At 35.2% G+C, this 25328-nt stretch overlaps 1 protein-coding gene across 1 annotated transcript in view; it reads left to right on the forward strand.

The window, feature by feature from the left end:
• Window positions 1-25328, forward strand: part of ASCC3 (activating signal cointegrator 1 complex subunit 3) — a 250697-nt gene that overhangs the window by 119123 nt on the left and 106246 nt on the right. The window contains exon 14 of the mRNA XM_058019769.1: window positions 5495-5629. Within this exon, the coding sequence (XP_057875752.1) occupies window positions 5495-5629 (135 nt within the window). The remainder of the gene's footprint in view (window positions 1-5494; window positions 5630-25328) is intronic.

Genomic DNA, 25328 nt, shown 5'->3' on the forward strand with positions numbered 1-25328 from the left:
GCACAGCAGGGATGCCTGGAGCTCTGCCTAGGGACGGATGATAAGCCAGCTGAGAGCTCAGGAGGAGGATTAGCCAGTAGATAGACATAAGCAACGTTGATTTTGCTACAGACACTGCTCAGGAATAAAGTAAATGAGGACAGCTAGAAGAAGCCTCATGTTTGTAGTCCCTGGTCTTCTGGGGAGACTTTACCACTGCAATGTCTGCTAGAGAGACAGCACAGCAGAGCAAAAGCAATCCAGTAGTTTCTGGAGTGTGTTGATGACAATTCCCTAGCATAGATGATTGAGGAGCTGGTGAAGGTTGATGCTGTGCTGTACCTTGTATTTACAAAAAGGGAAAGATAGGATGGGGATCTGAATGCTGGGAATGTTTTGGCTGCAGTGACCAAGAGATGGTGGAGTTCAAGATTTTAATGGAAGGAACAAGGCCAAAAGCTGCACTGTCCCGGGCAAAAAGCTGCACTGTCGTGGGCTGCATTAGAACACTTTGTCCTTTTCAGAAATCTTGAAAGAATCCTATGACAGGTGGTCTGGAATAACTAGGGGATTTTGAGGTATCAGATCTTCCAAGCTCAAGAACAGTCCATCCTGATGTGCAGAAAATCAGGCAAATGGCCCAAGGCAAGTGTGGATGAGAAAAAAACTCCTGACAAACATGATAAGGAAGCAGACAGGAGGGTGAAACAGGGTCTGAAGACCCAGGAGTAATATAAAACCACTGTCCCAGCATGCAGAGATAGGATTAGGAAAGCCAAACTCTGTTTGAAAGTGAATCTGTCAGGGTGTGTGAAGGGCAGCAAGAGGGGATTCCACAAGTACAGCAGCAGCAGCAGGAAGGCAGCTAAGGAAAATGATGGCTCTTTATTGAATGGGGCAGCAAACCTTGTGACATAAAACATCTGTAACACTGAGCTATTCAATGTCCTCTTTGCCTTGGTCTTGCTAGTAAGATTTGCCTAGGAATCCCAGAGTCCCTGGCACAAATGGGAAAAATCATAACAAAAACTTATCCTTAGTCATAGCCTTACTGTAAGAGAAATAAAAATTAAGAAATATGATCGTATTTCAAAATTTGTGTAATAGAGCATTTTTTTTCATGGATAGATGTAAAACACACAAGGCAAAATGAAAGAAGGGCCAATAGGAAGATAATAAAGAACTTCCAATATAATGTCCCTACCAGAACCCTTTACATAGTTTCATGAGTGGCATGAAGATGAGCTGGGGGAGGTTTAGGTTGGACATTAGAGAAAGATTTTTCACCCAGAGAGTGTTTGGGCACTGAAACCAGCTCCCCAGGGAAGTGGTCACAGCACCAGCCTGACAGAGCTCAAAAAGAATTTGGACAATGCTCTTGGGCACATGGGATTCTTGGGGTTGTCCTGTGCCAAGCCAGGAGAAGGACTGTGATAATCCTTGTAGTTCTTTCCCAACTCAAAAATTCTGTGATTCATAAATAATGAAAAAATTAGATGGGACTGTGCAATAAAGCATTCACTAGGGTAGTCACTTTTTAAGTAAATATACATTTTAAAAAATCCACCAAAAAAATACAGAAATTGAAATGATAGGGCACATGTCTAAACAGTACTATTATTGCAGATAAATAAATAAGTGCACAATGCAATAGTAAAAATATCCCTACAGTGGAGTAATTACCCCTTAAAACCTAGTATATCAAAATAGAAAGGTAGTTAGATAAATAGTGATGATAAATAGATTTTTATGAGATTATATAGAGTTTTTTGAAAAATCCTAGGTTTTGTTTTAACAGAGATGATCAGAAGTAATTTATTTGAGTGAATAAATCAAAATTTAGAGAGTGATTAATGGCAACCTATCAAGACTTCAAAATTTATCACCTTACTGTTTTGATTAGCTGATGAAACATTATATATTTCTTTGTTATTAATTAATATTTTCTGTTAAAATATTGTATGGTATTGTGCAGCTTTGTTCTACAGCACAGTTTACTAAATATTTCTCTTTAATTTTATTTAACTTCTCAACCTTGAATGAAAATTCATATATTCCAATCAACATTATTTAATGTCATGTGATGAGTAAATGCAGTCTGCCTTTAAATTGTGACCTTTTTTTTTGTAGACAAGGAAGGATATAAAAAACGTCTCATTAGCACTAGTTTGTAGGCAGCTTAGTAATCCTTCAGTTTTCCGTAGTAAAAGATCTTAGTACACATGCAAATTATATCAATATTTCTTTTAAATACAAGATGTACTAACATTAATTAAAATAATTAGAAAGCAAATTCAAATTCTCTTGTTGCCTTACTAAGTGACAGCCTGTTCAGCTCTTTCCATTCCCATGGTGTTGTTTAATGTGCAGAAAGACTTTAATATGCAAAATACAAAAATCTGCTAAAGCAAAAATAAGATTTCTAAGTTAAACTTTTTAAGCTTTATTATAGGTCAACTTATGAAATTTCTTATTTATTGCTGGTGTTTTAGTTATAATTTCTGGATAGTTCTCCATGAGTTACTAGATGAACTGGGGAGAGGAATGGGAAATCACATTTATACACTGCTATGCTATCAGTTAGATCTGCTAATCTAAAATATCCTGATTTAGCATCATTTTTGATCAAGAGCCATTAGTGAGCTCTGTGTGTGTTGTTTTCATGTATATTTTGGAGGTAATATACTTTCATTCTGTAAATGTAGGGCATTGCAATTTTGAACTGTATCTTGGCAGTTAGGGAGAAATCACAGCATGAGAGAAAAGTTTTATTAATCTTTAGAATTGGGCTACATGTTAGAGTTTTACTTAGTCTGTAAGGTGGTTCTATTTAATGAATGATGTGGAGGGAAATGTTTTTAACATAAATAGGTGTCCTTAGCAGTCCTTGGGGAAAAGCATTGAAAGTTTTTTAGGAATTGAGTTTTGTAAAATACTTGGGGAAGTTTTCATGCTGACCTCAAGGCAGAAGATGTTTGGACAGATTAATCTGTTGATCAATATCCCTAACTGTTCATTTTCAGTAGAAGTAATACCCAGATCAAGAACCACATAAAAGAACATGTTATAAGGATTTAGCTGTGTGAAGCCAAACAGTCTTAAGGCTAAAATATAGATGCTTGTTTCTTTACCACATAATTAATATCTACATTGAATTAAATAAATTCATTCTTTAGTCTTAGTTTCTTTGAAAGGTATGATGGAAAGTGGCTGGCAAAACCTAGGCCTTCTCTCATCAAGGAGAGGTGTTCAGGAAGAGAATTGCTGAACTCAAGCATTCAAGTGACCAGCACTTTTAATAGGAAGATGGAAAGATAACTGAAAGAGTCAGCATGTTTCCCCAGAAAAATGATGCAACATTTTAAAGCTATCATAGAGCATGTCAGTTTGAGATATGTATTTTCCAGTAGGAAAAGTTAATCCAAGCATCTTTGCTGTCCAAGGCAAAAGAAATGTATTTCAAGGTATTTCAAGTACCTGATTATACATTTTTAGTAATAATGGCACACTTCTCTGTGCTTTGGTGATGCACTAACATCTTTCATAAAGATTAAAACCTGGAATATGCAACTCTTTGGGGAATGCAAGCAGTTCCTGCTGTGAATTTTAAACGAAGTCTTCAGTAAAAGGTTTGATTTGTTTTATACTTTGCAAAAATTCTGAGGAGGTAACCTAGCTAGAGAGATTTGCTTTCTCCTTTCTTGTATATTTTTTATTATTTAAAAGCTTTGGTTTCAGGAGAGCAGCAGCAGACGCTTTCAGCACTAGGGCTATATACACCAGAGCTGGCTTTGAACTGCAAAGTACAGATCTAATTACACAGCTTGTAACTGTGGAACCACTTCTCTCTATTCTAAATTACTTTTCCTAACTTATTTGCATAATGTAATGCACAGAGATTTTGCCACTGAAATGTAATATTCTCTGACACAGTTAGGACAGGCTAAATTAACCCTCCTAAGACTATATTGCTGTCTTACAGTATATTTGAATGTGTACTGACTTCATTGGGGAAAAAAGCATCCAACAAAATGTTATATGTCAATTTTTAGCTAGGGCTGGTTCTTTAAAAACATGTTGTGATGTACAGAGATTACAAGATGTAACAAAATGTACAGAGATTGTTGTCTGTCTGAAAAGTTCTGGTTTTTTAGTCAACAATTTTGCAATCACTGTAAATTTTTTCAGGTGTTGATATGTCATCATTTAACACATAAAAGCCAATGAATCCAGCTGTACATTATTAAATCAGTGGCAGATAAATATCATAGAAAAGTGCTGCACCTCTGAAAATTAATCTATAAGAACTGTGGAAAGGCTTCTGGGTAGAGGACAGTTGCACAATGCTTGTTTCTCAGTTATTGTCTGCATACTAAGGTCTTATTGAATGAATGATTTCTGTGGTGTCAGAGATTGCCATACATGTAGGCAGAAGCTTTAGAAATCATAACTGAAGTTTTATTCCAAGCCTCTGCAAACTAAAAGCAGAAACATGTGCAGGTTTTTTTGTTTATACTTGATGAAGTTATTGAAATTTATTGAGTATAATTGGCAGAAGAGAAAGGGAACTCAATGTGGTCCCACTCCATCTGTCCCATTCCAGTTCTTGAAGCATCTATACTGAGTGCCTCCAACTATCAAAGTTTCTGAAGCCCACAGGGTTGTTTGTAGACATACATTATGGCAGGCAGTAATCAGGTAATCAGGAAGAAAGAAGAGAGAGAGAGAGAGAGAGAGAGAGAGAGAGAGAGAGAGAGAGAGAGAGAGAGAGAGAGAGAGAGAGAGAGAGAGAAGAAAGAAAGAAAGAAAGAAAGAAAGAAAGAAAGAAAGAAAGAAAGAAAGAAAGAAAGAAAGAAAGAAAGAAAGAAAGAAAGAAAGAAAGAAAGAAAGAAAGAAAGAAATTTTAGTTGTTTTTAGGTAAAAGACTCCAACTCTTTTTTGAGATCTCTTGACATTCTCAACAGCATGAAAAAAAGTAAAAATATTTCTCTCAAACAGTTTTCATGGCTTTTGAATATTGCATTTGTGGTCCTGCTGTTAACAGTGGTAATATTCTTGTGGGCTTTTAACTGTGAGCATTGCAGAGTAGTTCTCTTCTGTTTGATTGGTTGTTCTTTTCTCATGAGCCAAGTTGTAGCATCAGAATGTTTATCAGCCCAGTATTTGTTTCCAGATCATTTAGGATGTGTCAAATAACACAACTCTTTACATCAATGTTAATCTTAGTAGTGTGTGAACATGAACCATTTATGGCCAACAATTGTTCTCTATTTTTAAGCACTTAAGAATTTTTAAAAGATGCAATCTCTCCAAAAGCTCTTTGAAAATATTCAATAACAATGTAGGCAGGATCATCCTTTAATTGCCTTTGAATGGCATTAGTTTTCATCAGTATGTCATGTATTACCTAGTTTTTGTCATTCCCACAGGCAATATTTTGTAATTAAAGAGTTTTCATTATTTCATTAAACCTTTGTTATTATTTCTCATTGGTCCTGTTTCTTTCTGTCTAAAGGTGATGGTGTTTGTTCATGCTAGAAATGCTACGGTACGAACTGCTATGGCTCTTCGAGAAAAAGCAAAGAACAATGGTCATATTTGTCACTTCTTGTCACCCCAAGGGTCAGAATATGGGCAAGCTCAAAAACAGGTGAGTGAATCATTTACACTGGTAGTCTTTTCAGTCTTGGAATTGATATTTTTTATGAGACAGTCCCAGCATGGGAATAGATGAAGCATTTTTCAGCTTCTGGGAAGATTTTGCTTTGAAAAGTCATGTGAGGTTGCTGAATTGAATAGGGGAGCAAAAGGAGTAATAGCAAAGGAAGGGCAAAGTCTTGTTATTTTCAGTTTGTTAAGATAAAGCTGATAATTGTGTTTCATGCAGCTTGTACTACTTGACAGTAACTTTCATGTTTGCAGCTAAGGAAGTCTCTAAACCACCAGTTTCAAGGAATATGCCATTATATCTGCTGAAAGAATATTTCCATAACAATTCTTAATTCTGTGCTGTGTGTGGCATTTATATTTGGTGATATCAACTGAAGTCTAAAGATTAGATTTAGCAGTGTCTTTTTAAGATCTCATGAAAAATAAGGTTCTTTCTCTTTCCACAATTGATTTCTCCCCATGAACTTAGAGAAGATACTTGCTGTAAAAGTTTTAATACATATGGGAGATACTTTCTTGCACTGGCAAATATATCTATAAACTCTTCAGTATTTTAGACCTGTGAATTACAATCTTCTGAGGGTTTTAGGTTCTTGCATCTGTTGTTAGTTATAATAAAAAATGTTACTTTATTATATACCTCTGAAGAGAATGTGAAAAGATTCATTCAGTTTTAGTAATTATGAATGGAGCATAGATGTTACAGTTGGCAGAATCAGATTTCTGAAACCTGGAGAAATCAGGATAAATTATGTTCTTTTTGGCAAGATGCTTCTGAGAGCTATAATAAATATTTTAAAACTATGCTCATGTAAGTTGATATCATTATATTTCATAACATACGTATTTAAAAGCCCCTCTTTGTCCAGTAGATGCTCGTATCTGCTATATTATAAAAAACATCAAACTTGAACTTGAAGACCCCATGTTTCTACTATAGCACTAATTAATGCTGAACCTTTTTTCATTAGATTTCTTAGGAAAAAAAATGAAACTCTTTATTTATTAAAAATAATGTTAGTTTTTTAATGTTAATACAAGAAAAAATTAAGCTATTGAAAATACTAGTACTTATTTAGACAGTCAAAATTATTGCCAAAGAAATTCAGAAAAATTTTATGCTTATTTCAGCAGTGCAAATTTTGTGAGATATCTGTCAAAGAAGTATTTATCCAACTCACTGTGTATGTGAGTGAGAACAGCTCCTGTGTCTTTAGTTTTACTTTCTGTAATTAATTAAATTAGATATATTAATTAGAAAGCATATTCCTGTGTCGATGGAAACCACAAAGCTGTCACAGAGGAAAGTTCTAAACCTGTTTGGAATATGTGTGATATGAATGTGGTTTGATGTGCTGTAATGCTTATTACTTGTGGAAATAGCAGTAGATTCCATCTCTGAGGCAGTGCATCGAATGTGCCGAACTGGAAAGCACAGACAGGGAGGTGGAGGAGAGGGAGTTGAGTTCTCTGTTAGGTTGATCTTTAACTGTGCAGAGCCCCACAGTGAAAACTGGACATGTGCAGCTCCTGTCTGCTTCAAGGTGGGAGCAGGAAGGAAGGGACAGAGAGGTTCTGGTTGAGATCTGTTGAGGATTATCTGTCCAGGCAGACGTAGTGGTTCTGACTTACTCTAGTGGATACTGGCAGAAGTCTTCCCACTTCATTTTCAACCATCATCTGGGATAGTGGCATTATTCAGGCCACCCATGAGGTTCATAAACTACACTTTGGGACTGCTTTTGAGTCCAACCAGGCCCCTACTTTGCTGCTCAAGAATTGGTGAAAGCCATTTCCATAAGTGGCAAATTTCATTGTAGGGACTGAGTTCAGTGTTCAGAGGAAGGTTGTGATGGTAGACGGTGAGACTTAGGACTTGGGAGAGCAGTCTTTGGCTTATTTAGAGAATTACACAGTAGAATCTTCTGGGAAGCTGCCATGAATCAGACAAATCTCTCTGCTTTTACACTGAGGAAATGGCTTGAATAGAGAGGCTGAAAACATGACTGAAAAGAGTGATGACTTGGCATCATAATTCAGGAAGTGAGGAAGGAACTGGGAAAGAGAGAGGTAAATGAAAATGAGTACTTAAATTGTAAGCTTTACATGCTATTCATAAAAAATGCAAGTAAAATATTGTCACTATATAGGTTCATGTGAAATGTACTTGTTATTCTAAGCAAACTCCCATGAGAATTTGAATTCTTGTGTGGGAATACTACTCTTTTAATATGAAAATATAAGCATCATCCCTTTTTCAGGAAAAGCTGTAGACAAGATCAGTACTAATGGTACACACTTCCAAGTGTTCTTACAGAGAAACTTGAGGCATGAAAATGTAATGTGCAAAATTATGGAGTCTTTCCCAACAGAATTTTAAAAATTCTTATAAATCAGTACCTAGGAAGAGTGTGGAAGATAAGGCAAAATGCACTTACAAGCCAGGCTGGTGATGATTGTCTGGAAAAGCAAGAACAAGAAGTGTGACTGTCAATAACAGAACAAATTTATAACCAGATAAGAAGGAAAAGGCGGTGAAGACCAGAGTGTCCTGGTTCCAGCCAGGATTGGGTTAATTTTTTCAGTAGCCAAGAGAGGACCTGGAGATTATTCTGTACCAACTCACATCATTGCTGGGGTCTGGGGGCAGAGGGAAGGGGGTGTCCTCTGGGCAGGAGGGGGTCCCTCTGGTCATGTAGGAGCAGCAGAATAGTCTGGTAACGCCAGTTCCTGCAGCCACACATGAATGGTTCCCCTCTGTCCTGTGCCCTGTGTCATCAGTGTTGTTCCTATTACTGTTTGCTTTCTTCCCTTACTGCTGTTTCCAGTAAATGTTTCTTATCCCAACCCATGATCTTCACCTTTTTGCCTCCAATTCTCCTCTCCAGCTGCAAGGGGAGGCTTTGGGAGGGGGAGAAGCAAGCAGGCAGTGCATGGCTTGGAGACTCTCAGGGGGGAGCAGTAAATTAGGCAGTATCACCCCTAAACCACAACATATAGCAATGAATGAGAGGGAATTGTGTTCTCAACCAAGGATCACATAACCTTCTTGTGTCTGTCTGGAGTCTTGCAATGGCTATGAAGAGACAGAGAACTTGAAATTCTTCCAGTGATCAGCATATATCATATGCACATATTACATGAGGGTAAATTTGGAATATTTTACTTCTTGTGCATGTAAGTGTGATCTAGATATTGGGGAAAAATATTATTTTTTAATACTGTTGTTAGTATTTTACACAGATTAGATACTGCAATGTACTTAAGGTTTCCTTCACTGTCACACATAAATAAATCAGTAATGAGAATACTAAAAATAGAGTGAAGGCCTAGTCATACTGAAATCAGTAGCAAAACACCCCCAGTAACTTTTCCCAACATACTTCCATTTGTCTTCTTTCAGGATCCATTCAACAAACAAAGCTAAATTATATTCATTTCATTTACAATAAAAATTAATTACTTTGTTGATTCTGGCTCTGTTACCTAATAACTATTGTCTACAAAAGGAGTTTTCAAGATATTGAGGGAATTTGTGGTTTTATGTTCTCTGTTCCTCAGAAATTTGCTGTTTAAACTAATATGAATATACTGTATTGAAATAATTATGTCACAGCATGTATCTTTGAGACATATTTTTATTTATATACAGTTAGCACAATAAAGATACTAATCAAATAAGATATATAGTCTGCCAAAGCAGCAACTGTGCATAAACAGCCATCAATAATCATAAAATGAGTAATATGCCAGCAACATTTCTCTGAGCAATTAAGGCTCTTACATATGAAGACTTATGAGCACACCAAAGATTTCAGTGATTAGAGCATGTGGTGGGTTGTTATTAAAACTATTACTGTTCAATCTAAATTTTCTTTTTCTTTCTTAGCAGTAAATATTTCCCACAGAAGTAGCTATATTAAGAGCAGTAATGTATGTGCATCTCACCAAAGGGTTTTATCATCATGTATTTTGTCATAGGAGCTTTCAGTGCCAGTATTCTTAAAGATTTCAAAGTGTAACAGATAAAGAAAGACATAAGGCACAGTGAAGTCAAGTTGGATATAAAGAAGTTAGTTATTTTCCTTAACTTTCTGCTTTCTTTCCAATAACCCATCCTGGAATTAGACACCAGAGCCTGGAATAGCAGTGCCTGAATCAAGTACATTCAGGTATCCTGAAAGTGCAGGAATTTTCTCCTTCAATGGTAATTCTAATGCTGGAGAGGTTTACTGGCTAAGCTACAAACTTCAGTACCACATAGGGGTACACACATTTACAGGCTTAAGTGACTGTCATCAGGAATTGTATATGTACAGTTTTCTATCATTGCAACTGTTAGGGAAAAAAAAAAAAGAAAATGTTACTGCAGAAAACTGTGGTTCTAAACAGAACAAATCAGAGCTGTAGAAATACTGCAGGGACACACTAATGGATTCATAGTTTTTGTGTACAAGAAGGACCAGCTGTTGTGAAATGTTTATAATGTGATGTAGGGAATTGAGCAAGGCACAAAATTCTGTTTGAGCTCCAGTAACAATTTCTAAAATGTTTATAGCCTTGACATGTGTAATTCTTCATGTCTGAATTGGCCTGCCTAGTGCTCTAGACCCAGCATCTTATGCTAGTTCTCTTCATTGACTTAAATTTTTTCCCTGAGAAATTTTTTATTAATTGAAATAACAAATTATTGTTGTTAGAGGTAGATCAAGCTGCTCAGAAAGTCTTCCAGTGGCAAAGTTAGAGGGGCCAAGAGATTATACTCGGAAGAGCATTCTCACTCCTCTTCCTTAGGCATTTGCTGTTCAAAGCAGCTATTGCTCTAGACAGACTGTGTCTAACCTGACACAGCATTTCTTACACCTTACACCATAAATCAAATACATTTTATGCAATAAAACATGACTTTTAAGAGCTTTTCTATGTTCTTTTTAAAATCTATTCTCCAAACATGACCTGGTTTCTTTGTTCCTGAAACCTCCAAGGTCATCTGTAGGTGGGCCAAGGGGTGGTGAGGAACTGATCTGTCCTTGCAAGCACTTATCATTATTTTAGAGTGTTTCTATCTCCAAACTGTACCTTTAATCAGCATGTTCATGTTTTAAATTTTTGATCACTGGTACAGATATTAAATATCCATAGGTCAAATTGGATCTCTGAAGACATTGACATTCTGTCATGTGAAAGTTCCTGTATACAATTAATTTCTTCAGTCATCATTGCCTGATTTTAATGTCTTTAATAAATGAAATTAATTTTATATAGTACTTAGTTCCCAATGCTGCATCATATAAATGAAATTTCTGACAAAGTTTAACTGTATTATATCACTGCTGTGTGATGCAGAGTGATTAATCTAAGCTTCATAATGATAATATCATGTTTGTCTGACAAGAGCTATCTTGTATAAATGGATGTTTATTGGCACTGTTCCCAAATTTAGCAGACTACAGGCCATGCAGTCTTGCCATTTCATTTGACATGAAATTTAGCAATACCTGGCAGAGAATAATCTTGATAATGTAATAGAGTCCTTATTTTGTATTCTGTATGTACTTTTTGCTGTAATGGATAAATAACATACTTAGAATAATCTGAAATCCAGTATATGACTTACAAGAATAAGTAATACTCAAACAGTTCTAGTCTAGACACAGCAAATGGAAGTAAAGGCTACTTCACAGGATGAACTGAAAAAGTAGAATAGTTAATAGCATTGTATTCTTTACTGGCCTTAAAAATCCAAGCAATTACTAATTCTCTTAATTATCTGTCAAACATTTTTAAACTATTAGAAATTAATTTTTAGAGAGTATTCATCAAATATTTAATGTGCAATCATTTGCCTGACATTTAATTATTTCAGAGCAATCCTAATTTTATTTTTGTTTTACTAATAACATATCTAATATTTGATATGCCATTAAAAAAACTATAAAAATAAAATGAGGATATGTATTCAAATACATTAGCTATAATAAATGTCAAACATATATTGAAGTTTCCTATTTGTTTTATAATTACTATATTTTTTTATTTGTGAAAAATATTTGCTAATTGTCTTTCAGAGAAGGAAGTGAAGCGCGCTGTATTTCTTTCATGGAATATTTTATTCAGTAGTCCTGCTTGAAGGTCAGAGACAAAATTCACAATAAGATGTGATCCTAAAAATTCAGGTGTTAAAGAAAAAATGTGCTCTGTATACAACAATTCCACTGTTTTAATGAATCCTGAGCTGTGGAATTTAGCATTGTTATTCAGATGGACACTTCGATTTTGGGGAGGCCTTTTTACAGAGGCATATATTGTGAGCAATAGAAAAATATTGCCTTCAGTTTTTTTAGCAGTATTCCTAGATATTAAAGCTAAGTGTTAGCTGTTGTAAACTGAAATAAAAAGTTGACACAAACAGTAAATTTCTTCTTGCTTTTGCTTTTCCTGACCTTTAAAAAGGAAAACCGCTTGAAGTTTGATGTATATTTTTGTTATTATAATAGTTACTTTTTTATGTGTCATTCTGGAAATTGTATTTGCACAGCTTTAAGTTTGTAGTTCTACTTTCAGCTTGATGCTCTGTGTAGTCCTGTGTATTGTTTACAGCCTGCTGGAACTTTCTAGTGTTTTTATTATGAATCAGAAAGTATAAACTATATGGTATAGACTGAATTCTGTTATCAGCTGTATTTCTGAAAACCAGTCTCTTATCCAAGGATTTCAGACTTCTTGTCTCTCAGGCTCTGATGGTACAGCACTGATGTAACAAGTAACAGTGTTCTGCTATCCTGTGAAAAAATAAAATGGACTTTCCCCCCCACTAATCTATGGGCTTGATTGTATATTCTGTTTTATCTACCAGGAGTGTCAGCTTGATATGCAACAATGCTTAGTTTCATCCTGTTTATCACTGGAAAGCCACCTCATGAATATTTGTTCTACTTCCAGAAGCTGCACTGCATTAGTAATGGATCTCCTACAAGAAAAATGGGTTAGCAAACCTTTTTCTAGAATGATCTCTGAGGTTGCAAATACAGCTGACAGGGGTGCTGATGTTTTTCTTCAAGGAACTACTGAAAGAGGTTTTATGCTTTTGTACAGAGCTTCTCAGCTATTTCAGAGTTATTCAGGTTAAAATCAGTAATGGATTTAACCACTCTAAATATAAGATTTAATGCCTTTTCTTTCTAATCCTCCATGGAAATGCTCTGATAAACTCTGGGATAATGTGTTGCCTATAGCATCCCCTTTCATTGTTGACAAAATTCCTATTAAATACTAAATGTGCTTAGTAAGATCATTTGAAACTGTTGTCATATTTATAACATGATTAAACATCTCCTTAAATGAAGTCTACTGCAGTCTTCTGCAAGGTAGTGCAGTCTTTGCATTCAGTAAATTCAGACCTTAAGGAAAATAAATTTGTTTAAATGTTTTATTAGTGCTTCAAAATATAGAAACTGAAATTCAAAGTTATACTGTTTAAAAGAATGTCTTTAATAGGTAATTCTCTTTAAATCTAAGACTTTTAAAATATACTGAAACTTCTTTCTCTGTGGGGTATGGGAAGAATATTAGGCTAATAGAGGTTCCTTGATGTCAGGCTATGACATTGCTTGCTGTAATGAGTTGATGTTGCAGTTACAGGGGTTTGCACAGTCAGTAGCAGCATATGTGTATTTCTTTTAAAACCAGCATAAATGTTGATGTTACTGTAAAACTAACTGATTTAAAAAATGAATTTATTAAAGCTTTAATATCTCTTCCTATTTTCCTATGCATTCTTAGCTATTTCTTATTTTTTGCATCAGCAATTGTGATCTCTTTGTCTTTCCTGAAATTTTAACTTCATTCTGGACACTGAGAGAGAAAAGCCACGCAACATTCCTTTTTCCCTGGACTGAGAAAATCTCCTTCAGTTTGCTATTAGGATGCTTTAACATGTAATCCAGATCAAAAAGTTTGCTATATCTTTTCCCAGTAGTTATTAATCAACAGCTTCCCTGGATAAGAGGATTTCAACTTGAAATCTCATCCATTGTATCAAGTATATTTGGATATTGAATAGCTGTTCTAATCATAAAGAAACAAATTATCAACTTCTGAGACATTTGGGAGGAAAAAGCAAAAACAAAACCAGTATGACTGTTTTAATTTTCACAAGTCTAGGGACCAGGACTGCGTTCTTTGTACTTCAGTAGCACAGCCTACTACTCGCTTTTCATTTCTGCCAGCACTTGTTTTCACCATGTGTAATCAGGTCAGGTGTATATTAAAAGTATGTGAGGTATGTTGAATGGATAAAGCTCCCTTTTCTTCATTTTGTTCTGTGATTTAAGGCTAAAAGGCAGGCAATACCTGGTTAGAGGTGAGCACTCCAGCAAGAAGAAATTATAAACAGTCAAGTCAGCTGCCTACCCTAGCCCCTTTTCAGCCCAAAGAGCTTGGTTGCTTCAGCCAGTTTTCAGCTGCTTTCAATCCCTAGACCCCTAGGTCTTGCTTGCTTTTCCAAAATGTGCCATTTAGTTCTAGTTTGCAGTGTGCAACCTTATGCAATATGTTCACAGTAAGACTGTAGAAAATTTTCCGGCACCTTTTCTTGTAAGATGCACCAAACCATGCTGACAAATGATTCTGATCACATGCAGTTTTAGTACCTTTGTATGGAAATCATATGCTGACTAAAAAATAGTGTTTAAAGAGATCCTATCTACTTAGCAAATCATTTGTCAGGAAATAGTGTAGCTACAGTAATTATTAGCAATGAAGAGTAATAATTGAAAGTTAATAACAATTGGGAGGGTTTCTGCATTGCACACTGACAGTCAATGCCTCTTGTTGATCAGTTGTACTTTGTATTTCATGGTGATTATATTGTTCTCCAACAGGCTTGATGCTGTTCAGTGATTGACATTCTTTTAGAAAACGTTTCATTTCTTCTACAGTAAATAACGAAAGTAAACTTTGCAAAGTCCGATGAATTGTATTTTATTTTAGGGGTTTTTTCTAGCAATCACACTTGACTTTAAAAAGTTCATCACAAAGTACTATTCTTCAGGGTTGTAAATGAGGGATGCAGTGTCTTGATTTTTTTTAAGTGGTTGGAGATTGCTTTAAACATTCAGGCCATCAGAGAACACCCTTTGTAGTTGTCTTTACTGAGCTAAAATTCAGAACAAACCCTGTAGTTCACAGCTATCCTGTAGAATAAATATATGTTCTTTCTTCTGGAATTGCTTGATGTTTTTCCTTCAGAGTATCACTGTTAACTGACTGTGTCCCCTTTGCTCCCTGAGGATTCATGTAATTTTCTTTTGTATTGTAAAACAATGAAGGTATAGGATAGCTTTGAATTGTTATTTTTTAAAAAATTTAAGGGCTGACCCATTATAATTGAAAAATACATTTTCATAAACACATAAAATGACAGAAAACATCACTGCAATATTGGAAACTGTCTCACACTGTCTCTTTAAAAACATGATTAGAATCAGTGCAAATAAATAGATTCACCACGGTACGTTTAGATGCTTGATTCAGGTTTTCATTTTAAAACCATTTTATTAACAAGTGGAAAACAATATTGGATTTCAGTTAATATTCTTGATTTCATTTATTTTCAAAATAATAAAGTTTTTCAAATATTAGTTTCATTATGGTTTGGTGGCATTGTTTAGGTCTATATGTTGACTATTTCAGTTGTCATTCACTTTCTACTTCCAACTCCTCCAAATACCATTGTGTAGGCAAATTTCATTGGGCTTTATAACTATTCCTTTAGTTTATTTGCACAAGATATAGAGTTGTTCAGAACTGGACAAATGTGGTTTTCCAATGACATCTAATTAAGATGAACTGGAAAATGGGCACACACTTTTAAGACTTTTAAATGAAATAGTAATTAGAGGAAAACATAAAGAGGGAGTGATTTCAATTTGATCCACATTCCAGTAATTCCACATACTGAGAGCCAGAGGTGCTTTGGAGAAAACAAAATAAGTTAAAAAGTAATTAAGCATACTTCTGAAAAGTTGTGGAGATTCATTTTTAGAGAACTGCCAAATATTTATTGCCATATATTTCTTTCTGCAGTCAAAGTTTGATTACGTGTATAGTCAGTCTCTGGTTTTTAGAATATCTGTTATATTTTTATGGAAGCCTCGGTATCTGCAAGATTAGTTGTATCTTCTTTTATCTTTGGTTGTTTTGAATTCATCTTAAGATCCTTTGAACTGGAATTTCAAAAGTCAGACAAGAATCAGAAGAATCCCTGCTTGCTGGGAATCATATTGTTGTAGGAAAGCATTTTGTTGTATAAAGCCACAAACTGCTGCTCTTTAGAATGTACAGATACCATTGCATGTCACCTTTATCAAAGTCCAGTTAGGATTTTGCCTAAATTTGCCAAATCTATTTTGAATAACTCAGTTATTTCAGAAACCTTTTTATTGCTGCATCAAAACCAACAGAACCTGATTATAGAGTGTTTCCCAAAACACATAAAAATCTGAAAACCAGTATTTTTTTCCCCACAACTAAGATTTTTTGAATGAACATCATATAAATATGCATTTGGATAAATCTTTCTGAATGTACAATGTTGTAATTTTTGGCTTATTTGAGTAAAAAACTAGAACTGGAAATTATGTATTATGCTAATGGGAACTAGAGTAACAGCATCATGTTTTTGACAAGTGTAGAGTATACACAAGCTGGGCATGAACTATAATGAAAACTGGTAGTTGACAAAATTAAGCTTACTGTGTATTGTGAAATGAAAATAAAATTGCTAAAAATATGGAAGGCAAATTTGGAAGTATGGAGTTTGTGAGAAGATGCTGGAAGAGTGCAGATAGGCAGGTTGTCAGTATTAGGGGACTTGTGAATTTCAGTGCTGAACTACGAATTCTTAAACAAATTATTGTTCCCCATTCCACCTATCAGACCTTCACCTCTGGACAATACCAATGCAAGTAGATTAAAGAATTAATTTTAGCCAGCAAAGCTAAAAAATAAAAATTTTTAAATTTTTAGAACTTGAGAAACATTAGAATATTGAAACATGTTTGAAGCATTACTGAAAATAGTTATTTTTATGTAAGTTTTGCTGTATGGTAGTGGTTTGCCACTTCTGGAAGAAAACTATGGAAGGGACATCAAAGTTTTTTGTACAAGTCATCTGGTGAGTCTTTTCAGTGACAGAAGGTAGAAATTGTGAAAATTTGAGTCAATGGATGTCAACATAGACCAGCCAGAAAATTCCTTAAATATGGGAGGCTTTGATGAAGCTTAGAAAGGGGTTCTAAAAAAAAAATTAGCAAATTGTACATGTTCTCCAGTAGATACAACAGGACTAAAACTAAAATAAAGTTTTCATAGCTAAAACTAAGGAAAAAAAATATTTTTCCCTAACAATCAAAAAATATCTTCAGACAAGAAAAAAAAACTTGTTGCCTGTGGAAAGATGTTATGTGTACATCTGCTGATTGCCTGAACTCAGCAAGAGCTGAAATAATCCACCCTGCACAGCAGCAAAATCCTTGTGACCAGCAGAGCTTGCAGCATCTTGGTCCTTTGAGGGCTGATGTTTGCTGCTTGCTGCTCAGTTTTCACTTATAATGGGGTTTGTTTTTTTTTTTCCAAATAAGGAAATGTAAGATCTTATCTCTTTGAATAAAGATCTTGACCAGCATTTTTAAGATGCCTTCTTGATCTCTGCTAACTACTCTGAGGATCTGTCCTCAAGAGATGAAGCTTGAATTTGCTGTCATTATTGCTGTGTTTAAGGTTATGACCTCTACTTAGTAATTAATGTGCTAGGGACTCCTCTCTGTCTTTTTTTTGTTTTCTAAGACAAAAACCATGACTTGCATATGTAGAAGTTCTAAAATATTGAGAACTGTTGACAAAATGCTAAAAACCTAGGACTGGAGGGCAAACCCTGAGGTTCTTGAATTTGGAGTATCAAAAGCATTGCAAAAGCCTTTCAAAATTCTTTGTAATAATAATAATAAAAGCTGGGGAATCAAAGGCCATTGCATCAAGGATGAAAAATGCTGCAAATTTTCTTTCTGTGAGGGTACCTCTGGCTTTGATATGCATGAATTTTGTAATCAAATGTAGAATTCTAGGGCAAAGTCTTTGATTCTAGCGATCACTTTTTCCAAGTATTGTGCTCTGTATGTTTATCAAGGACAACATTCAGAAATCTGAAGTGTTTGAAACTGTTAATATTGTATTTCCCTGCTTTCATTTAAACTGTGGTATTGCTGAATAATGGAGCAGAGCCGTAGCTGGTTTACAGTTGAAGGATCTCATTGGAAAACATACTAAAACTAATGGAAAATAGACTGTTGGCTTTGGAGTAAGCCCTGAGGACACAACTTAATACAGCACAAAATAGGGTTTCATAGAGAAAACACAGCAGAGTGTTTAACTTTTTGCAGGTGTGGATATTCTGCAAGCTTCTGGAACTGAAAGCAATAAGAAAATGCAAATTTGTCCCAGTGATTCAAGGATTTAAAACACTTATATAGATGCACCATTATATAGACACACCAGTATTGCTTTTAATTCTTTTAATGATCCCTTACACTCAGAAATTATTTTCTAGGCTTTTGTTTGATTGTTATAGCTTAGTTAAAAAGTGTTTTTACTGCTTTGTAACATTGAAAACATACCCAGTTTCTTCCTCCATTGGCCTGTAGTTACAAAACAGCTGTAAGAGTTATTTTCAGGTATTCCCTTAGATTTTGTTCCTCTGAAGGGGCATATTCCTTGAACTAACTACCAAGATCTCTTGTCTGAGGAAAATATCCAAGATGATTGTCCTAAGAGACTCCTGTACTTTTCAGAGTGCTGTACAGGTCTACAATTCTTTGATTCTGCATCACATATTTATTGAGTACTGTCAGATTTACTGAGTTGGCAGTCATAGCCCTATTCATTAATTTTTCCTACCTGTTCCAGTTTCTTTAAATTTCAGATTTTCACACTTGTGAAGAAAAGTGATATTGAATGAAGACAGATATTTTCATAACAAAAATAATTAAAGGGTGAAAGATAACCAGAAATACCCAAGACTATTAATAAGCCTGTAAAAAGGATACGTGATAAAGTGATATTTAACAACCTAAATAAGATGCTGTCCATGCACAAATTCATGTTCTAGGTAGAAGCTTCATAGTTTTTCATCATGAAATAGAACTAGTGTTAGTAAATAGTAGAGAACTAATTTAATCAAAAGAAGTATATAAGGTTATTTCAGTTATGTGTATATGAATTCCAACTATAACAAAGGCTTTGGTTTGGGGAGAAATAAGAGACTACAGGAAAATTATGCTGTTATGGATTGAGCCTAGAAACCTCTTGGCTGGAATTTAAAATATTTTCAAAATATTTTCCTAGTGTGGAAATAAATGTGTTCTGGAATAAGGGAGGTGAAACATATCAGTTACAATTTTAAGAAAACAAAGCAAATGGAGATTTTTATTTCATCTTTTGAGTCATAGTTTTCAATCCTGAGTATTGAGAGCCACCTTGTGGCAGTACCTTTTAATGCTGATAAATGCTGCTTTTTTGTGGTCGGCAAAGGCCCTTGGTCCTTGTTTCACTTCTCTGAGCATTTTGATGACTGAGAATTAAAGTGCGTTCGACTTCCAGGCATCTGCCTGAGGTGCAGCACTCTTCTTGACTTGAAAGACAGATTCTTAACCTTTGTATGAAATTCCTAAGATAATTTTTTTCTTATTCCCCTTCTTTAGTCTTTCCTTTTTCTCCTCTGGCATCCATTAATAGATGATATTATAAACACAGAACAGATAAGGTATAAGTGAAATAATTATAAGGCATAATTTAACTGCATAGTACATATACATATTTCTGTATAGTAATGTAATACAGGCTGCATTCACTTTTTCTTAAAAGATATAAAAATTCTTGTCCAATGCACATTTTAGGAAGCTTAAAAAATTGACAGTTTTAATCATTTCTTTCTCTGTCTTTTAGTCATTGTTTTGATTACCAGAATAACACTTTATAGCAAATAGGAAAAGTCAATATTTGTATCTTGCAAATTTGTATTTCCCCTTATAAAAGATATGTGTGAAATTAGCTTCTGGCATCAGAACAGGGATTAGATGGAGAAAACGCATGAGGATTAATTGATTACACTTGAACACAGATTTGTCAAAGGGTTCTATGAGTTTCCATCTTTTTTTGAGGCAAAAATATCAGCTTTTTTTGGGACTGTAAAGGGGCTGATGTAAATATGGGAGTTCATGAGTTAAAGTTCATAATATAGATTTCCTTGAGTTCAGTTTTCTGTTCTATAAAGTATATACTGTGTGTAATGGTAGAGGTTGAAAGAGGGCCAATACCCTACAAAGCATTTTCTTTTGGGATTTTGTGGGGGTAGGAATGAAATTCCTCATAAAACTTTTATTTATTTCTGGTATTAATGGAAATCCCTCTTCCTCCATGACTGAATTTATGCTCAGGAATCTCAGACAACTTTGGGATTTCACAGTTAACTCATTTCATCAAATACAAAATAGTCTGGAATTTTGCTCTCAAACTAAAAATTAAACCAATAACTGTAGAAAGTTGGACAGATAAGAAAAAAAATCATTTAGCAACTCTTATCCTTTTTCTTCTTAGGGAAAAATTGAGATTAAGTAGACATTTAATCCCATTATTTATCTGACCACAGTTTGGGAACATTTTAGTTGGAGTATGTTCTTATCAGCTTTGTCGCATGGAGAAAACCTGGCTTTTGTCATACTTTCAAGTACAACAAAGTAACATTATGACCTGTACTGAGTCTGGTGATGCCAGACTGTGAATTTGTGCATCTGATTGTCCATCACAAAGGAAGGGCTGTAGGAATGTTATTCTGGGGTTGCATAATTACATTTGGGGGATCTAACAAGTCTGAAGTGAGTTTGTGATAAATAATGTCCCCTGCTTAAGTTGCCATTGTCATCAATAGAAAGGATGTAAAGTCTCCATTCCTGCTTTTACTATGATGTTCCTTAGTTCTGTTATGTTCAGCATTTAAAACATAGGATGATCTGATTAATTTTAATGTATGAGTATTAGAATAAGCAGAGATTAGTGTGAAGGCAGATAATTTAAGTTCCAATTTACTTGGAATATTGAGTGATAATTAAGAGCTATTAGTGATATGTGCCATCTGGGAGAGTTGGGAAAATGCCACCTGAGTCAGTTACAATAGAAATTTGTTGCAATGGAAAGTTATTTGAAGGTCTAATTTGTCTTTTATTCTTTCCAGGATAATTCTTGTTCATTAGCCTAAATTTGAAACATGGAGTGCTTTTCCAGCTGAAATTATAGCACGGGGGTTTTAGGAGCCTGAACATGGTAACTGCAAACTACAAATGTGTGATGTGTCTGAGCTGCTGTTGCAGTGGGTGAAGTTCAGAGTGCTTCAGGCACTGGAGCCTGAGCTCATCCATGAGCAGACATGGAGGGAGCAGCAGCACTGCACAGCTCTGCTGCCTGGCTCCCACTGGCTGTGTTTTAGCTGACAAACCGGGTGCCCAGACTCCTCCTGCAGATGTGCAATCTCTGTGTAGACATCTGCCGAGTTTCAATCTCAAACTGAACCCTGCCATACCAAGCTGATGTCAAGTGGCCTGTCTCAAAGGGTCACTCAGTTGCTTAGCTTTTGCTTAGAGATTTCTCTGCACCAGACTGCACTAGCCAGCCCTCTTAGCTTCCATACTAGCAGCCTGCAAATGAAACAAGTATGATGAAGCGAACTTCTTATCTTAAATGATGCCTTCTCAAAGAAGAAATAGAGTAGGGAGTATGTTCTAGGTTGATCTCATGAATGAAAAGGCTCTGCCAAGAATTACAAGTCATCCATTTCTACTGAAATACTGTCTGATAATATTATAGAAAACAGGCTCAGCAAGTTTCCCTCTAGCAAGTGGTCTCTGGGGTTAGCAGAGATACAATCAGTGTTACAGGTCAGTGTGGCCCCTCTCTTTCCATTCCGTGTAAAAAAAATTTCTTCACTAAGGTTGCCAAGCGCTGGAACAGGCTGTCCAGGGAAATGGTGGTCTTACCATCCCTGGAATTATTGAAAAAATAATTGGATGTGGCACTTCACAATGTGGTTTAGTGGGTATAGTCATATTAGGTCAAAGGTTCAACAATGATCTTGAAGGTCTTCTTCATCCTCTCTGACTCTGTATTTTATAATATTACTTGTACATTATGTTGTTTACATCCATTTTATATACAATATAGCGTATTTTATGTGAGTTTTCAAAGTGTAAAATGAGAAAATCAAGTGCAACTAAAAGTCTTAAAACTATGTGTCGCACTGATTCTAATTAAAAGTTTGTTCAGAGGGCAGGAGTCAAAGATTCTTCACTCTTTTGATTTTAATTCATAATTCAGTATTACCATCTTGAAACCACCAAGGACTGATATCCTGATGATAACCCTGTAGTATGCATGTTTTACATAATGCCTCAAACATTATATTTGTCTTGGCACTGAACCATGGTGTGTGGTTCAGTTCTGTATACATCAAGTGGTTGTCTTTATCTAGGAAAGCTACTGATATGTTTTGAATGTGTTTGCAGTGATATCTATAGAAGTAGTTTACGTAAGTAGCATTAGCTTTCAGTCTTAAAGTAGGAAAATCACTTTTTTTTTAAATGTGCTTTTACTTCAGTCTCGGTTATTTTTTCAACTTAAAACAATAAAAAATATACTCTATTCTAAAATGTTATTACTTCAAGTGACAAATTATTTGGGCTAATATATGTACTAATAAATATGTACACAGCACTTCCTTAAGGCAAGGGTTGGCATTGTCTGCTATTTGCCTTATGGGGATTAGAGGTTTCCCCACCACAAATACAAAATGCTCCTGCCCTTGGCTGGGAGAGCAGGGATGCAAACCTGGCCAGAGCAAAGCCCCCTGCCAGCTCCACAAATGGCCAATTGCTCTGAATCACCAGCCTTTCACATTTCAGTCTCTCACAGGCTGCTCTTCAAAGAAGGTAGAGTTGTGAAATGAAAAGCTCTTTTAAGAAGATTAAATGCATGAAGGATGTAATGATTTTAACAGATATGACTACTAATTTTACAGAAGAATGTTAATATAATTAAAATATTAAAGAAAATTAAGCTCATAGTGTGGCATCTGACACTGTTGAACAGTCATTAGCACTAATATATGCAAGATAAGTAAACAGAGTGTGAAAAATGGAAATTAATGAGGGTTGGAGAGGGACTGTGCAAGCAATCAGCACAGCAGCTCTCCTCTCACCTGTTTTGTGCTGCTATGTACTGTGTCAAGTGAGAAAGTAACAATCTCCTTACCTCTTCCCATGCCAGATAATTTGGTCTCCATGGTGTGTTTGATATGTGAGATATTTTCTTATATTTCCCTGGAGTTTTACCTGCTATGTAAGACAATTAAAGTTAGTTTGATGAAGAAACTGTATATCCTGCTTTAAAAGAACAGTAAATAAATTACAATAGCTTAACAATTGCAAGCTCCTCAGTTTTGCAGAGGGTTTCTAATCTTGTTTATAAACCCCAAGGCAGATGGATAAATTAAGATCAATGCAGTATTTTTTTTCACCCAAATCTCTGTAAATATGTTATAAAAATTGCTTGAACAAGAAAATGAAGTATTCCTTTGCTCAAAATATCAGCCTTGGGTGGGAGGTATACATGCTAGGTTATGTAAATGCTTAAAGAACTGTAGATGTAGAAAACAGTCTTTGAAAGCCATATTTAATTATACATAAATATGTTCATCTCTGTGGTTTCTAAACTTGACAAAGCAATTATCTTGCAGGCTTCATAAAATATCAAATAAAATGTTAGTAGGTAACATAAAATACTGGTACTATAATGGCTGAATTTGAGGGGAGGGTTTTTTTAAGAGAGAAGAGTAAAAAAAAACTGATTTCTTTTTAGTAGAGTTTGAATCTATAGGGGATCTTGCAACTTAGCAGAGGTCTGTGGGAAAGTACCCTACATTTGAACACGATCTGGGGGTAAAATTGAGCTGTTTGGAGGTGACTGAACAATGCTCATTTGTTGCATCTGCTGGTTTCCTCTGGCAGAAAGCCTAAAGCTGCCTCATTTTAGCTGACAAGCTGACTCCAAATTCCCAACTCTGCTGGCCATAAGAGCATAGTAATAGAATCCTTCTTGTTCTGTCACTTATTAGGTGCTGCTTTTGCGCCCTCTCACTTACATAAAGACTTCATTACCTTTAAAACTGATTTTGAATGATGTTCAATAGTCCACAGTCTTCACAGTTGTGCACTGAATTTGCAGAGCTTGAGAGTAGTCTGCAAGTAATTTGGAATTAAACCAGTAAAAAAGACAACACCGTTGTCAAAGGTGTTAGTAATAACTGGATGGCTGTGTTAAAAATCAGCATAAGCCTTACAGATGCCATTTTTAAGATCTATCTTTTTGTCCTGAGGGTGCAGTGGAAAGTTTATGAAACAGTAATGCAGTGAAATAATTCTGGGAGATGAGGTTAGGGAAACCAGACGGAGCTAGCATTTGAGTTGGGCCAGAGGCACAAGGAATATAAAATTCATAGGAAATCAGGTTTTACTGGTCTCACCGCTTAAAAGTCTATCAGTTTCTTAATAGATTTTTTGTTTGTTAGTTCTGTATCAAATAAAGTAAGTAATTACCACTTAATATAATTAATCAGGTGTTACTATATAAACATTGCAATATGAAAAGACATAAACATGTGTGATCCCTCAAATCCTTTAGAGAGTTCTCAAAGCTGCATTTCTTGTGAGATTCAACATTCAGCAACCCTGAACTACAAAGATTATTAAGGAATCCCTGAAATTCTTCTGTAATGGCAAAGGCACAGGAGGAATAAAATGTCTTTAGTTCTGAGACTTGTTTAATATTAGCATACCAATTAAAAAAAAAAAAAAAAAAAAAAAACAAAAAAAACCTTTAAGTAGTGCTAGTTACATCAGGAATTTCCTTTTCATATTACGCTGGTAGCAGTGAAAAAAGCTTGGGTTTACAGTGCTGCAGATGGTCTGATGTTCCAGTTTGTTTCTTTTTTTTTTTCTTGTTAAAATTCAAGTTACATAGTTCAAGTTGGTTAATGAGTGGCAAATATAAATGTGAAATTTTTTAGTGCAGGAATTTCTTTCACTTTTACTGACTTCCAGGTTTTTTTATTGTGCCTTCATAGTATTGTTATGCTTGTCTTCCATACTGTGCAGGACAGAAGTTAAAAGAGTGGAGAAACCAAGCCACAATGCATAATCAAGACATTTAATATTTAATAGTGTTCATCTCTCTAAAAATTACTTTCCTGGTTTAAAATAAGGTTCAGCTTTTCATGGTGATGTGTAATGATGCCAGTCTACAGCTATTTGAAAACCATGTAAACTTTTAATCCATACTGCACATTTCCCATTACCTGTAAGAATTGTGAGAAAAATTCCATTCTTCCAGAGAATCCTCAGTCTGTCACTTTACATAGCTGTGAAGTTTAGTGGACATTTGTGCCTTAATTATGGCATGAGAAATATGCTTAATGTTCACAAAATATTTTTCTTGCAGGTTTAATAATGTCTCAGTATAGCCTTTGAGGAGCAGTTGCAGTAAAAATAGTTATGATATGTATTAAGTAAGGTGCAGCT

The sequence above is a fragment of the Melospiza georgiana genome, chromosome 3 (genome assembly GCF_028018845.1).
Source record: "Melospiza georgiana isolate bMelGeo1 chromosome 3, bMelGeo1.pri, whole genome shotgun sequence".
Taxonomy (NCBI): Eukaryota; Metazoa; Chordata; class Aves; order Passeriformes; family Passerellidae; genus Melospiza; species Melospiza georgiana.